The 16,431-nt window shown below is 43.4% G+C and overlaps 1 protein-coding gene across 1 annotated transcript; it reads right to left on the reverse strand.

Moving 5' to 3' along the window:
- Positions 1 to 558: 558 nt before the first annotated feature.
- On the reverse strand, positions 559 to 13,421 carry LOC143825209 (vomeronasal type-2 receptor 26-like). Its single transcript, XM_077313233.1, has 7 exons — positions 13,237 to 13,421; positions 11,253 to 11,372; positions 10,702 to 10,993; positions 6,826 to 7,701; positions 2,692 to 2,916; positions 2,284 to 2,410; positions 559 to 1,460 (listed from the first exon to the last, which is right to left on the reverse strand). The coding sequence occupies exons 1-7, from the start codon at positions 13,419 to 13,421 to the stop codon at positions 559 to 561; spliced, it is 2,727 nt and encodes a 908-aa protein (XP_077169348.1).
- Positions 13,422 to 16,431: the final 3,010 nt, after the last annotated feature.

Consider the following 16,431-nt stretch of genomic DNA (forward strand, 5'->3'; position numbering starts at 1 on the left):
GCCCCCTCAAATTATCTCTCTCCCTCTAACTCACTCACAAACAAATCTCATTTGAGGCTTAAAAGCATAAATAAATATTTTATTTGTATACCACCTCATTCCATCAGATCGGGGCAGAGAGCTACATTATAAAACCATAGATAATAAAATCATACAATGAATTACCTTCTTACAATTATAAATCTACCTCATAGTTTTGATTCACTATATGGCCTTTCAGAGACGGGAGGGGGGCTCCAATGGTACATGATTCATGTGAACTCACCAATGCTAGTTTGTGTTTTTGCCCGGCCTCAACCAAGGGCCTAGTGGAACAGCTCAATTTTGCACACTCTCCAGGATTGTGTCAGATCCCAGATTTCCTGAGGCAAACCATTCCCTCACATTCCACAATGAAACATTCCAATGTATAATTCCTCTGTTTGAAAAGAAAACCTAATCTAATTAATGATTTCAGGAAAGGATTCATGGGTTTCATTATGTGCACAAAATGAAAATTTCCTATTAGAGCTTGATAAAAATAAACCTGGAGTAAAAGCAGGTGGCTAATTAAAGAATTTAAGGCATTTTCCTTTTTAGCTGCTCTCTCTTGTTCAGTTCAGGCCTCAGGAGAATGATATAGCATTTGGGGAAAAAGATACAGCCTAGTAAGCCAGCGCCAGAAACTAAGATGGAGAAGATCTCCACGGCTACCATGTCTTTTCCTTTTGTGCTCAAGTAGGTCGGGACAAAGGAGAGCCAAACATTGCAAAAGACCAACATGCTGAAGGTGATGAACTTGGCTTCATTAAAGCTGTCAGGCAACTTTCTAGCTTTGAAAGCCACAAGGAAGCAGACAGTGGCAAGAAATCCAATGTAACCTAAGACGCAGTAAAACATGGTGATGGATCCTTCATTGCACTGCACTATGATTTCTCTACTTAGTGAATGTGTGTCCAAATCTGGGAAGGGGGGAGAAGTACCAAGCCAAATTGTACAAATGCTAGCTTGAACAAAAGTGCAAGAAATAATAATGTAAAGTGCCAAATGATTTCCCACCCATTTTTGGAAAGGGATTCCTGGCTTGGAAGCCATAAATGCTATAACAACAATCATTGTTTTTGCCAAGACAGAAGAAACAGCAACACAGAAGACGATGCCAAAAGTCATCTGTCGGAGGAGGCAGGTCACCTTGTTAGGCCTTCCAATAAAGAGTAAGGAGCAGAGGAAGCAAAGAAGAAGAGAGACAAGTAGAATGTAGGTCAAGGTCCGATTATTGGCTTTAACAATGGGAGTGTCCTGGTGCATGATGAAGGCCAGAAGCACCAGAGCTGTTATCAGAGAGAAAGAAATAGCTAAAAAGGCTAGAATAATGCTCATAGGTTCCGGAAAGGACAGAAAGTTTGGAATCTTGGGCAGACATTGGTTTTGTCCCTGGTTTGGATAATGATCTTCAAAGCAGGTGATGCAATAATCCATGTCTGAAAGGAGAGAAGCACCTACTTAGACAATTCCAATTTTTGAGATACTAGCTTATATTCATAGAATCATAGAATCATAGAATCATAGAGTTGGAAGGGGCCATACAGGCCATCTAGTCCAACCCCCTGCTCAACGCAGGATCAGCCCAAAGCATTCTAAAACAATATTGTATCATCAATCCATGATGAAAAGAGTTTATTCATTGTCTAATATTGAAAATATGTAAGAAGAATTGTTCCCATTTGCTCGTACAGGGAAATATTGTGTTGAGGGCCCCAATCCTTCTTTGTTAAAGAACTTTGGTGGGACTTTGTGGTTCCTGTAAATACCTCTTGATTTCTTACCAGATAGTCTCTAAAAACAAAACAAAAATTGAACTAAGTTGTACAGCTGTCCAGGAATTCTGGTTCCTTTAAATTTGAATTCTTTTAACAACTGCAAATCTCTCAAAATATATAGAGAAAAGCACTGGAATGTTTAGCATCAGGAAGTGTAATATGAGACAAAGACAATCCCACCTTCAAGTATACACTAATAAAGTCTGAATTTGTTAAAACAGAGAATGAAAGAACACTTGAGGCAATATATCAATGGAAGTGTAGACCAGGGGGCAATGTCAGGAGAAATATTTGAAGTCTACACCCTGTTGTCAGCCATTCAGATGAACAGGTTGATTACTACTGAGTAAGGATGTTGGACATGATGGTCCACTGTTCAAATCTAGTAGGTCTCATCCAAGGGTCTCATCCACTTCCCACCCTGCAGCTGATCAAACTATAGGGAATCTTTAACAAGAGAAATTGTACTTTCAACATCTCCTACCCTCTTTGTCTGACATTTCCCCTTGTGGACACCAATCACAAAGGTAGCAACAGAATTTCTCCCCTTCCTTCTTCTTCTTGATGTAGCCAGGCTTACAGTTATCATTACACCGAGAGTAAGGAGGAACCTGTCCATGTATAAAGCAAGAAGAATTGAGAATCTATTGTGCAAGGATTCAGTCTTAATATAGTAATGAAAGTGTGATATCTGAGATTTCAAAGATAGCTCATTCTTCAAGGCTGACGGAACTAAAAATGGCATAGATGTGGAATCCTTGTGAAGCTCAGTAATGGTGTAATTAAAATCTGACGCATCATTGATAAAACATTAACGGAGCCCATTTGATACCCTTAAAGCTTATGTCCAACTATTCCTATTTGTTTGAGAGGCACAGAGTCATTTTCTCACCTGAAGATGGTGTCTGTTCCACTGAATCCTGTCCTCATTGATGATTACTCTTTCATTTAGAGGAACCTGAGGATCCAGTCTCCCAATCTTGACTCTGATGTAAGACTTATTTGGAAAAGTGACCAAGTTGGTAATATCAAATCCTTTCATTTCTCCATGTTCATTGAAATCCACTTCCTCTCCAGCACTGTTGTTGAAAGCAATTCTCTGAAGAACAGCGTGGAGCTTGGGGGAAAGAGAAAGACCATTAAGAGGCCTAGAATCCATGGCTTTTATTGGAGTGTGCTCACCAATACCTTTCAGCTTCAAACAGATTTTTATATTTCTTTCCTCTAGGAAATTTGGTTTTGGCTCAGGAGAATAACCTTTCATTGTCAGACAGAAGACAAAGAAATGAAGTACGATTCAGGATGTTTCTTGAATGAAGTCTACTATGTTCCTCAATGACCCATTTTGGTTTTGCTGCATCCAAAGCCCTGCAAAGAGGAATTATCCATACAATGAATTACATTTGATTGGCATGCAGAATGTCCCAGGAACAATCCCTAACATTTCCATTGTAAAGGTAAGGGACTAGGGTAAGGTGAACGACCTCTGCTGAACACTCTGCAGATCTGCTGCCCATCTTAGTCAACCTTGATGAGCCAGCTTGGTGTAGTGTTATGAGTGGTGGCTTCTAATCTGTGGCAAGCCAGATTTGTTTCCATTGTCCCCCACATGAATCCAGTTGGGTGACCTTGGGCTCAAGTGGTAATATCAGGCCACTCTCAGCCTCATCTACATCACATAGTGTATGTTCTGGGGAGAGGAAAGGGAAGTTGATTGTAAGCTACTTTGAGAGTTCTTCTTCTTCTTCTTCTTCTTCTTCTTCTTCTTCTTCTTCTTCTTCTTTTTCTTCTTCTTCTTAAGACAGTTGCATATGTATTCATAGAAGAGGCAAAATAGGAGGTGGTAGGATACAAGTTATTCTGGTCTCTGTGATCCACATTATGATTATTATGATGATTATTAGGGTTTATATAGCGCAGTTCCCAATTGGGCTCATGGTGGTTTACACAATCTTAACACCGCCCGTGGCGCCACGGGCGCCACGGACTAAATAAAGCTCTAAGACGTTCTGAGGCGGGATGTGTCCGGGATGAGGAAGGGTCCAGATTGGACCCTTCCTCTGCACAGACAATCGGAGGGACCAATCGGCAGGCGCGAAGCGCCTGCCGATTGGTCCCTCCGATTCCCAGCCCCATGCAACTGCGAGCCGTGTGCAGCGCGGCTCGCAGTTGTTCCTAGCACCTCCGACGTGTCAGGCCGCCCGATCGCCTTCCCTGGGGCCTGGTGAGCTTTTCCTCAGATCGGGGGGGGGGGGGGGAGGAAAAAAGCTCCCCAAGCACCGGGGAAGGCGATCCGCGGCTCGCAGAGCCGCAGATCGCCTTCCCCGGTGCTTGGGGAGCTTTTTCCGAGAGTGTATTTTCCGAGAGTGGGGAGCTTTTTCCGAGAGCTTTTTCCGACAATGTATTACTGCGGGAGGAGGGGAGAGGGAATCAGGGCCGGGCTGCGCCCGTGCAGGCCGCGCCCGCCCGGCCCGATCCGCGGGCGCGGCTCGCGGGCGCGGCCCGATCCGCGGGCGCAGCTCGCGGGCGCGGCCCGATCCGCGGGCGCGGCTTGCGGGCGCGGCCGGGCGCGGCTTGCGGGCGCGGCCGGGTGCGGCTCGATGCGCGGGCGCGGCCCGAAGCGTGGGCGTGGCCCACGCGGGTGCAGTCCCCGCGGGTGCGGCCCGATGCCCTGCCGGTCCCCAGCCAAATAAAGGTTGGGGACCACTGCACTAATCTACCTATATCTGCTTCCCCCAATTTTCTGCTTTCCCCAATTGATCCTTGCCTTTCTTCTACCCAGATAACTTTCTCTATTCTCTCCCCTTCAGTTCTATCTCCTCTTTTCATGGTTCCTTCCCTGTAATATTTTTTTATTTTTTAATCCCATTGCCACCACCTTTGACTTAAGATAATCAAAGCATAGAAGCCTCTATAATATTGCTTCTGTAATATGCCTCTTAAGCAATCTCCCAACATTACCATTGATAGCTCTCAGCATAGTATTGTGAAATTTTGGTAGGAATTTATTTCTTGATCCACATTCTGGAGCCATTGTTCTGAATTAGATATATTAATAAGTTTTTTGAAAAATTAATAGCTGTTCTGAATATATTTGAACTTAGGAATACAATGTATTATGCCTAGAGCAAAGCACTTTGCCATGGGAAGCAATTTCACAGCTATGTTCCTGTGGCAAGTGTAAGACACCCCTTACAACTAGCCCTTTTTATTTTTTTTCCTTTGCATCTCTGCTATCTGGCATGGGCATGACCATTTTATTAGCATTATACTTTCTATCCCTTTAATCTGTCATCAGCCCAGCTATTCAGATAAGCACTTACAGGGAGCTGTTCTGAAAGGTATTTGCATGACAAAGGAAGAAAATAGAGAAAACAGAAACATTTTAAACTGGTCTGAGAACTTTACATTTGATTTGGTTCAAATTAGCTATATGGAATTCAAATAGATTTGTTCAGTGGAAAATTCAGGGAAGGTGGTTTTGCTTCGTTTGTTGCTGCCAGAGGTTGCTGGGAAGTGCTGACAGACAAAAGTATAAAAATCTGCAGGTTGTTTACATTCTTTTCACAGTATATCCAGCAGCACAAACTGGAACAAAAAACATGCCTGCAGTTTGAATAGCCCGAGCAAGACCTTCTGCAGGTACCACCCTACAAACAAATGAAAAATCTGCACCAGTTGCCAGGAATTTGGGACTGACCTTTGATGCCTCTCTTTCTATGGAGGCTCAGGTCACTACAGTTACCTGGACGGCATTTTCCCATCTTCGCCAAGCTAGGAAATGCCCTACCTGTCCTCAGACAACTTGGCCACAGTGATCCATGCAACAGTCACTTCCAGACTAGACTACTGTAACTTGCTCTATGCAGGCCTGCCCTGGTCCTTGACCCGGAAGTTGCGGCTGGTACAAAATGTGGCTGCTAGGGTCCTCACTGGTACATCATGGAGGGCCCATATTCAGCCAGCGCTTCGACATCTGTACTGATTACCAGTCTGCTTCCGGATCAAGTTCAAGGTTTTAGTCTTGACCTTTAAGGCCAGACGCAGTCTGGGTCCTGTTTACCTGTGGGACCAACTGATTGCTTATGCCCCCCGCAGTGCTCATCGCTCTGTGGATATGAACTTACTGGTAGTCCAGGGCTCTCGGGATGCTCGCCTGGCCTCAACCTGGGCAAGGGCCTTTTCGGTCCTGGCTGCAACCTGGTGGAATGAGCTCCCGGAAGAGCTAAGGGCCCTGCGCGGCTGCCGGGGGCTCCCTGCCCAGCGGCTTGATGCGAAGCGCCTCTCGCTGCATCACGCCGCAGCACAAGGGAGCCCCCAGCATCGGACTACACGCCGCCTCCATCAAGAAAATGGCCGCCAGCCAGAAGATGCCGCGAGGGAGCCTGCCCGCTCACTGGTAAGCCACCTTTTACTCTGCCCCAGCCTGCTAGCGCCCATTGTATTTCGGATACAATGGGCTTTTTTACTAGTAAAATAATAAAATACAATAGGTCCCATAAATACCCAAATTATGTTACTAAAATTATTAAAACTAAGATGGCGGCAAACCACTGACTCAATATATCCCCTCGATCAGCATGGGTCAACAATCCTACTATTTTACTGATGAGAGTGGGAGCAGATGGAGGCAATGGTCATGGGGGATCCCAGATTGAATTAAAGCCCCTGTTTGACTCAGGGTAATTGAAAGGGGAGAAGGGAGGGGTCTCAACTACCTACTTGCCAGGAGAAACCAAGAGTTTAGCCCACAAGGACAATGTGGTACTAGAGTACCCATTCAACATTAGAGAATACCCTTTATTGTTATGGTTTGACAAGGGATACAAAATCCAGATAATAGTTAAATTCAGGAGTAGCGGGAGTGAGAAGCCTCACTGGGCAGGAAATCCATGATCCCTAAGTGACTTTCTGCCTGTCAGATGGACAGGAAAAAAGGTTTAAAGGTCCCATTCCCCTACTCTTACCAAATTCCCAACTCTAAACATGGCAGGAGTCTGCTTTATGTCAGGTGAAGAGCAATTACCTTCCATGGAGGCACATTCAGAGAAGCCAACCTGCCTTCATTATCCACTGCTCTGTGCTTGCTTCTAGATGAATCCAAGGTGTGTAGAGCATGTGCAAGGGCATAGACAGCATTATATATACTGTAGCTATGGTCAGTCATGCTCATTTCAAAAAAGGTTGCTGGGACATCCTCCAGTCTCTCCTCTTCAGTGCATATTTCAGCATAGTTTTCTGAACCTGGCAGCATACAGTCGAACACTTGCTCCCAGAAGTCCTTGATAAAACCATCCTCCTTGGCCCAGGAAGGATTTAAAAGCTGAAGAAATTTATGGAAGCCTGGGATGTCCTTGGAAGGAACGGAGAAGGAAAGAGCACCATGGAATAGTTCAATATCAAGTGCCTTTTGAATAGAAATGAATGCAAAATCAACCTGGGCTGTTGTAATCCACACCTTTCCAACAGAGGTTCTCTTCACATTGTCATCATTTGTTAGAGCCTCTGCCATTGCAGGCACAAAAAGAATGGTTGCCAGCCATAGAAACGTTCCAATTTCTCCATATACAACAATTGCATGGGCGTTGCTTTTGAGGAAATTTATGCTATTACTGTCCTTTAACATGATCATATGATCCATGTTCTCCAACTCAATATTTCTTTGAGCCTTTTCTGTGAAGGCTGAACAGATTCCATTCCTGAAAAGCATTGGCTCCAACGTCTGCAAGAAACGATCTCCCCTTTCATCATCCATAGTGATGAGGCCAACCCATTTCCACCTGAAATGCAGAAGTAGCTGGACGATTCCCTCATACTGAAGGGCTTCCTTAGGGAACAGGTGATAAACAGAAGGGTGACCAGTTGGGCCATCCTCATCTGATTCAACGGAGCCACAGGCCAACTAATAAGAGGAAAAAAACAATGTTATAGAGGGGGAATATTTAACTCTATTAATTCTCAATATAAATCAGACTAAATATCAACTTGGCTTTCCAGACTGTTGCCCATGTGCTTTGTCTGCACATTTCTTCCTTCTCCTAGTAGAACTCTCTCGATTTCTTATTTATTTAAAACATTTATTAGCCATGTGTTCCCTTTTCAGTGCTCAAAGTAGTGTATAATGTGAATTATACAAGTATTATGGGGCCCCAATAAGCATCTCTGGTAACCTATCTAACTTAGAGAAGGTCCAGTCTAAATTTTTGAGAACTCTTCTCCAATTGCCAAATAATATTTCCAATATCTCAATTAGGATAGAGACTGGAATGGTTACTATACAGATTAGGCTCAGGGTGGCAACTGTGGTTGTGCAAAGTGGCCATTCCCACCAATAGCAGCCAGCGCCATGTTGCAGGCGGGAGGGGGGGGGAGGAGGCGCAGGCGGTGGTGGGACGGCAGGCACACACATGCAGGCACAGAACTCTGTGCTTGTGTGTGTGCATTGCCCATGCCTCCCCTCCCCCGTGGTTCAGTGCTGGCTACTACTGACAGAAATGGATGCTTCCGCGGCCAAATCACACAACCCTGGCAACCTTCATGTTCTGGCTAAAACTGATATTCTGGCAGAGGGGTCTTATTAGCCTCCTCCTGACAGATTCATTTGTTGCGCCCTGGTTAGAGAAGCCGGGCTTTTACGGTCTGTCCTATCTCCTTGTTCTGAGCCTGGGACATGACAAGGTGAAAGAATTAATAAGGAGCAGGGTAACAGATGTAGAAAGACAGCATGATGTTAATAAGATCTTGGACCCACTCTCCTCCATTATAATGCTCTCCCTTCCGCTTTTCTGGAAGTAAAGATCAAGGGGCTACCGATAGATGCACGCAAGTGTGTCTGTGATGAAAGTCAAATAGAGACAGCTGAATATGCCCTATCTGAGTGTGGAGTCTATCATCACCTCTGTACAGATTCCCTGGCCTTGTTGCTCACCGAATGCCCCAGAGGTCTGAGGAAACAGCGTCTTAAGCTAACACTGTCAGACACATTCTGTAGGCCAGTTCAAATTTATTTTAATACAGCACTGCGGCCAGATAAAACAGATAGCAAGAAAGAACATTTCAGAGTAGAAAATTGCATAATCAGGGAGCCAGTACAAAATTTAAAATATATAAAATTGTATAATTGATGGGTACATTATAAAAAATGCATAGTAAAATTCCTCTAAAAATCTTCACTTAAGCTTAAGTTGTCTTTCCCGTGTGCTAAGCACATGCGCACAAAATCTGGCAACCTGCTTAATAATATGGCCCCTACTATTCCACAGGAGGAATTTTACTTTTTCTTTGTTTGAGCTGATGGAAGAATTCCTGAGTAATGGGAGGATGAATTTATTTCTTGCAGAGTTGAAGGTTAAGAGGACGTGTTCGATTGACTCTATCTCCCCGGAATTACAGGGGCAGGGTCTTTCAGCTAATGGGGTTTTCTTGAAGTGGCCCACCAGCATAGCAGACCTAATAAAGACCTAATAAGAATTATTGCTTGGGTAACTATAAAAATATGAGCCTCTTGTGGCGCAGAGTGGTAAGGCAGCCGTCTGAAAGCTTTGCCCATGAGGCTGGGAGTTCAATCCCAGCAGCCGGCTCAAGGTTGACTCAGCCTTCCATCCTTCCGAGGTTGGTAAAATGAGTACCCAGCTTGCTGGGGGGTAAACGGTAATGACTGGGGAAGATACTGGCAAACCACCCTGTATTGAGTCTGCCATGAAAACGCTGGAGGGCGTCACCCCAAGGGTCAGACATGACTCGGTGCTTGCACAGGGGATACCTTTACCTTTACCTTTAACTATAAAAATAAGGCAAAGCTGGACCAACCCTATACCCTAATACGTTTACACTGGAGACATATACAATTGTTCTTATTTCTTAATTTTTATCCATTCATAATTGATTTTATGTCTGTAATTGTATGTTTTCTACTGGTTGGTCTATGACCGTTAATAAAAATGGATTGATTGAAACAAATATTATAAAAAATAAAAAACCCCCACACTTTTGGGCCTCAATAATGAGAGGACCAAAGGGGTAAAATGAATCCTAAATAAAATTGCATTCACCTCCTTCCTAAAAAACTAAAATGGGTGGGCAGTTACACCTCATTGGGAGATTGTTCCCTAATTGTGCTGCCACTACTGAAAGGACCATCTCTCATTTTCCCACCAGGGGAGCTTCCTTGATGGGTGAGAATTAGGAGGGTTGATGAATTCCTGGTCAGGATCCTGTTTGCTAAATAACCCGAGTTCCAAGCCATGTAGGGCTTTAAAGTACTAAGCCAAGTTGGTCTCAGAGGTTGACTGCGAGGGAGACAGAATAGAATACACTTTAGCAGCTCACCAGCAATATTTTTCTGGAGCCTGTATTACTTTGCACAACAAGCATTATTGCTAGTTTCATCTATTCCTCTGTTGAATATTTCTCGGTTTCAGTGTTTGTGTTGTGTGCACAGATGGAGAATCATAAAATATTCAGGAGAATAAGAGCATGTTCATTAATACACAGAGATGAAGAGGGAGAAGCCAAAAAAAAGTGACAAATCTCTTGGATTCACTTTCATAGTTCATTGTGTAGATTTGTATGAACTGTTAATGTTGGTGTCCAGATCAAATCAGCACCTGAACAGAATGAAGTACTGTAATATAAATAATACCGTATTAAATAAATAAATGAAAGTGTCCCTCCAACAAACACCCCAGCATACTCAACCTGAATATTCAGCACACAAACCTTTTTTAGTTGCCATTTTGAGATTTGTGTTGCCCCCAAATGCAACTTACTGTATTTCACCTCTCCCCTTATTTTTTTGGATATATTTCTTATTATTCGCAACCCTTGACAATAGATCCACAAAGATGATTGAACCGGATGCGAGATTTGTCAAAGTCCAAGAATCCCCATTCTCTGATCATACCTGTGGGATCTTGTAAAGACTTAAGAGAGTTGCCATGTCTGTTGTGGTTTCAAGAGTATTTCCCCCAATGATGCCAATCATGTTTTTCTGCGTGCCACATTTGTAGTTTGGGATGAATTCAGGTGATGCAAAGAGGAGGTCCAGGGTGATCCTGTAAATCCATTTTTCAAGGGTGGTGGAGTCACGGATGTGGAACCCAAGAGTGACATTGGGCAATATGCTGGGGTTCTCATTGATCTCACGGATGGCAAACACCAAGGCAAGGACAAGCTGGTAGAACTTTGTTAACAGGCTGCAAAGAGAATCATTCATTGTTTTAGAAGAGAATGCTTCAATGCATAGCTTCTGGATTAGTCAGAGTATTGTGTCTAAGGACAGAATAACGTCAGGCTCTCACCTGAATTAGAGGAATAGCAAATCTGATTCACTTTTCATTTCCCATAGCACAATGCTCCTGGGAAACCCACAAGTTGGACATGGAGCCATCGGTCATTCCCACTGTACCCCAATGACTGGTATTCAAATGGATACTGGATGGTTCTATTACTTACCAAAGCAATTGTCTTATATTAGATCCATTAATGTGTCTAATTCCCTTTTGGATATATAATCTATATGGTTCAGCATAGCCAGTGTTCTGTGAAGAATTACTTGCAGATGTCTGTTTTACCCTTATTGGTAAAAAACAATTCATTTGGGGATTTAGAATTTTTCTGTTGTGAAGCATGGAGAAGACACTCTAGTTCACCTTTTTTCAAACTATGCATAACATTTTCACTTCTTCTGTTATGTATTTTGTATAAAATGCTAGAGATATTAAACTTGAGCGACAAAAATGCCTTCCTCTCTAGATGGAAGTAGAATCTTATATAAATTCCCTCATAATCAAATATCCTACTGCCCTGCCTCTTGTAGGAGGTGACTTAAACGCCAGACTAGGGCATAAAGATGACTCACTGGCAAATAAATTTCTATACACACCTTCACCTGTAGAAAATGAACAGCATTTTCCTTCACGTTTGTCTCTAGTCTGATCGCTAATTTTGCCGGACTTTGTCTCTAGTGTGTTTTTAACAAATTAAATCTTACAATTCTAAATGGCTCAGCTCCTGGAGACTGCCCTGGCCAATTCTCCTTCTGGCCAAAAGAGTAAATAAATGTGAAATACTTTCAAAATCTGAAAGTGATCACTTACGTCTTACGTTATATATATCTTGTTAGGACCCTGTAAAACTTAGGGATCTTACCTATCTAGACATCTCAATCGTACTGGGAAGACAAAAAATTAAATGGAACTGCCAGCTAAAACATTACGTAAATGGGTGGTTAAATTCTCATCAAGCCAGACTGATTCATGCCAAACTGACAAACCCTAGCGACAGTGACTTTATCCTTGATGCTTATGGGGAACTTATGCAAACTTTAAATCCTTTGCTCTCTGATGTAAACACACAATATACCCAAAGCCTCAACCAGCAAAACGGTTTGACCAAGAATGTGTGGTAACAAAAACAATTTATGAAGACAACTTAATGAATTCAAACTCAAGGGACTAATCCTGCAATTTTTAGCAGTCTCCTCGCAATTCCCATGGAATAGTAAAATCATTGGGAAAAAAAATCCGAACTCTGGGCCTTGATCCAAACCATCTAATAGAACGTGGCCTTAAAACAGCCAAAGCTGTCATATGGCAATGTCTTTTTGATATAGATTCTCAGGAGGAATTCAGAAGGATGGTCAGGAAATACTCCAGCTCCATATCTCACAAATATCTCCATAGTAAAATACTGATGGTCCTTCTCAAGAGCACATTTTAATTCATTCCCCTCAGCCTCCTTTGAGGGCAGGTTTCTCAGTCGTCCGCTGGAGCTAAGTTTATGCCCCTGTGGTAATGCCCGACCTGAGACAATTTCACATATCTTTACTATATTGTCCTTTTAAACATTGTTTTATTATCTTAATATTTGTATGTAGCAATACTCTTGTATTTTTTCATGACATCATATTTATTAACTTCTATAATGGATTGCTGGAGTTTCTGCAGATGTATTTATATGGATCAATTGACCGTATATACATACAGACTGAATGACTGATAGACATAACAAACTTCTTGTGTCAAAATAGTTTAGCATATTTACTACCTGGATAGCTTCTCAGAAGCTTAATATATTTTTCAATTATTTGTTCCTTCCTCATTACTTTTCCATTCATGGAGGTGTATTTTGTGCCCTTAAAAAAAATCCCTACCTCCTGCTCTAAACCTTCTAATTTAGGATAGCTCAGTACATACATGCTGTAACCAAAAAGAGTGCAAGCCCGTCATGATTTCTTAAAGAAGCAATGTTTCCTGTCACTGGAAAAGCATCATCTTGGGTCTTGGAACAGGAGGTCTTCTTCTCGGTAGCCACCAGACTTAGTGTCCAGTCATAAGTTTTAAAAATGCCAACCTAGTTGTGCAAATATACCAGATTTCCTCAAATAAAATCAGACAGCATCATAATTTCTATGTTAGAGGATCACTGATTCACTTACAGTGGCTGACAGTCATAATCCTGGTCGGAGCGCTGACGAAATTGAATCATTTGGGACGCACACCCAATATGAGTGACAATTCCACCAATCAGGATTTCACCCGGCTGATACCACTGATGTGGGATCTGAGGAGGACTGTTTCCAGTGCATTTCATACTATATGATTTATCCACAAGCAATGGCATGTGTATCAGCAGCAACATCACAGATTCTGCCAAGTGCAACCAAAACATGCCTCTCTCCACATGGACTCTCCTTTATAGTACTGTCCTTAGCTTCAACCTGGTTTGAAAAAGATAACTCAGGTGACTCCCAACCCTTTGTATTTTTAAAGAGTACAAATATTAACCTTATCTTTCATGTCCCAACTCTCTGCTTCTTGAGATACAGGGATATGAAAGCTGCCTCTCTCTTGTCCTTTGTTTTAGCAGAGAATGGCTCAGTGGTGGCTTTTAAAACCAGAACGTGGAGACTTCATTTGTAATTTGTTTTCTGTCTCCTTCTGGAAAGCTATTTGAAGTTCATCAGAGTGAAGAAATGGCAGTGATTTTGATAATTATAGTGAGGCTAAATTCCTCTAAATTCCACCCCAAGGGGTGATAGGAGGGAACTACTGCCAGCTGAGCATGGCTGGGAATTCCTATCCCCATTGAAACCAGATAATAGCACCAGGGATCCTCCCTGGAGCCATCTTTTCTTCTCTTGTTACTGTGCTCATGGGCCTAGTTTCATCAGGCCTAAATGACAGATGTTTGGCTATCCTGACATGGCAACTAACAGGGACAGGACCGAGTTCCACCAGCCAGAGATGATGCTATACCCAAGTCTCTTACTCTTGCTTCCTCCAGAGCTGGTGAGGTTGCCCATTCTTGCAGAGGACGGCGATTGCAAAACACCTTTGCTTGAAAGGCCATTGCTGGATTTGCCATAAGTCGGTTGTTACTCAACAGCCCTTACACATGCCTACCGGGCAGAAATGCATATTGTTCTTCTCTGCTTGCAAAAGCAAAGATAGCATTACTCAAAGCAGGGGTCCCCAACCCACGGTCCGCGGCCCGGTACCGGGCCGCAAAGGCCATCATACCGGGCTGCCAGCAGCTGCGCTTGCCTCCTCCCCACAGCGAGAGGGGGGGAAAGAGGCCGGCACGGCAGCCGGCGCGGCAGGTGCGGCAGCCGGCATGGCAGCTATGCAAATGCACACGTGCGGAACTGCTGCGCATGCGCATTTGCACCCCCTGGTGGCCAAAACGCACATGCGTGGCAATTGGGCATGCGCGTTTATGAGCAACTGCGGCAGCCAGGCCGCTGGCTCTCCCCCACCCCCGGAGGCGGTCCCCGACCAGAAGAAGGTTGGGGACCACTGACTCAAAGGACCTCCTGCCCCCCCAATGTCCCTGCAATAATAACTTTCGTTTTTTAATGTATTTCATGTATCAATACATTTATAGTATAGTTTTATTACATCTATACTGGCAAAACAGCCTGTTGAACTTCAAAATACCACAGGCAGCCTGGGTTCCCATTCGGGCACAGCCTTTCTCAGCCAAGGCAAGACTTCTCGGAGTGAATGGGAGAGCTGTCTTGGAGTCACCCAGGAATCCTCACCGAGTGGTAGAAAGGCCACACCGGGCCTTCTCAGGGCATATGGGAGCACTGGCTGAGAATCATCTGTGTCAGGATGACAGACTTGAACAAAACCCTTTGTTGAAATAAGAAACGGTTTATTTCTTGCAGATCAATCCAAGACGATACAAAGCTCAGAACTGCCAATTGCAAAAAGCAGTTCTATTACACCAACATTTCCCACCTAATTCCCTCATGGTTTTACTCAAAACAGAAAGTAACACCAGGTGCATTCCTGGGCCTGCATTCCTTGGCCAGGGTCATTCTTCTAAGATAGCACTAGTTACAAACTACTACATGGCAGACAGGTCAAGGGTAAGATGCAGATGGACAAAAACAGGCTAAGCAATAATTGAGTACAGAACAGGATTGAGGTGCAATAAATCATGGCAGTAATCAACTGATTCTGACACTATGTCAGTCCCAGCCATGGCTCTGGTTCGTCCCGAGAAGGGACAGGGCAGCCATTATTGGCTGTGGTGAGGCTTCCCTGGTCAAAAGGGAGGACTGGCTTGGACTCACCTGCCCGCCCACCACAGGAAGCCTCACCGAGTGGTTGAAAAGCCGCACCGGGCTTTCTTGGGGTGAGAGGGAGCCCTTGCTGGGACTTGCCCACACAATGTGACTTCTGGGGTTCGGGGGAGGAAGGAGATGTCTGCCTCCTTTTTCGGTGGCGGCCAGGTGGCAAATGGCGGTGAGTATATAAGAGCTATCATTGCCTGATCTATTGGGGGCAAGGGTGAGCAAAACTAGGCCAATCAGGATGCCCAAAGCTTCACTGTGCATATCCTAATTGGTCTATGACTCCATCCATAAGGCCTCTGCTCAAATATTAACGACTGCTAAGTGTTAAATATTTGTGGAAGCTACCCCGACATAACAGGCTGAATAGAAGCAGCCTATATATAAATAAATAAGAATTTGTAGAACGGAAAGATATTAATCAGAAAGATGTCAAATAAATTTGCAGTATGTTGATAATAACCTGTCAAGCAATGCTTGTCCAAATTTTTCTAATCCGACATTGTGGACCAAAGAGCCCCATCAAATTATCTTTCTGTCACTCACAAACACACAAACCATAGTTGACATTTGACATTTGTGACTTACTACAATAAAAATAAATATTTTTTTTGTATACCACCCCGTTCTATCATCTTGGGCCAGTGAGCTACATAATAAAACTAGAGATAATAAAATCATACAATGAATTACATTCATACAATTATAAATCCACCACAAAATTTTGATTCACTATACGGTCCTTCAGAGTTTGAAGGGGGATCTAATGGTGGATGATTCATGTGGACTTACAAGTGTTTATTTGTGTCATTGTCTGGTCTCAACCCTAGGACTAGCAGAAAAGCTCAGGTTTGTAGGCCCTCCAGAATTGTGTCAGATCCCAGATTTCTACAAGCAAACGATCACCCCACGTTTCACAATGAAACATTCAAATGTATAATTCCCCTGTTTGATAAGTAAACCAAATCTCATTAATGGATGTTAGGAAAGGATTCATGGGTTTCATTATGTGCACAAAATGAAAATTTCCTAATAAGGTTTGATAAAAAT

Source organism: Paroedura picta, chromosome 16 (assembly GCF_049243985.1).
Source record: "Paroedura picta isolate Pp20150507F chromosome 16, Ppicta_v3.0, whole genome shotgun sequence".
Classification (NCBI taxonomy): Eukaryota; Metazoa; Chordata; class Lepidosauria; order Squamata; family Gekkonidae; genus Paroedura; species Paroedura picta.

Excerpts from the sequence above, each read along its gene's own strand:
- LOC143825209 (XM_077313233.1), bottom strand. The coding sequence starts at position 13,421 with ATGCCATTGCTTGTGGATAAATCATATAGTATGAAATGCACTGGAAAC. Across the intron at positions 2,917-6,825 it reads TGAATGTGCCTCCATGGAAG|CTCCACGCTGTTCTTCAGAG; the intron begins GTAATTGCTCTT and ends CTTTCCCCCAAG. Across the intron at positions 1,461-2,283 it reads GGAAATGTCAGACAAAGAGG|ACATGGATTATTGCATCACC; the intron begins GTAGGAGATGTT and ends CTCTCCTTTCAG.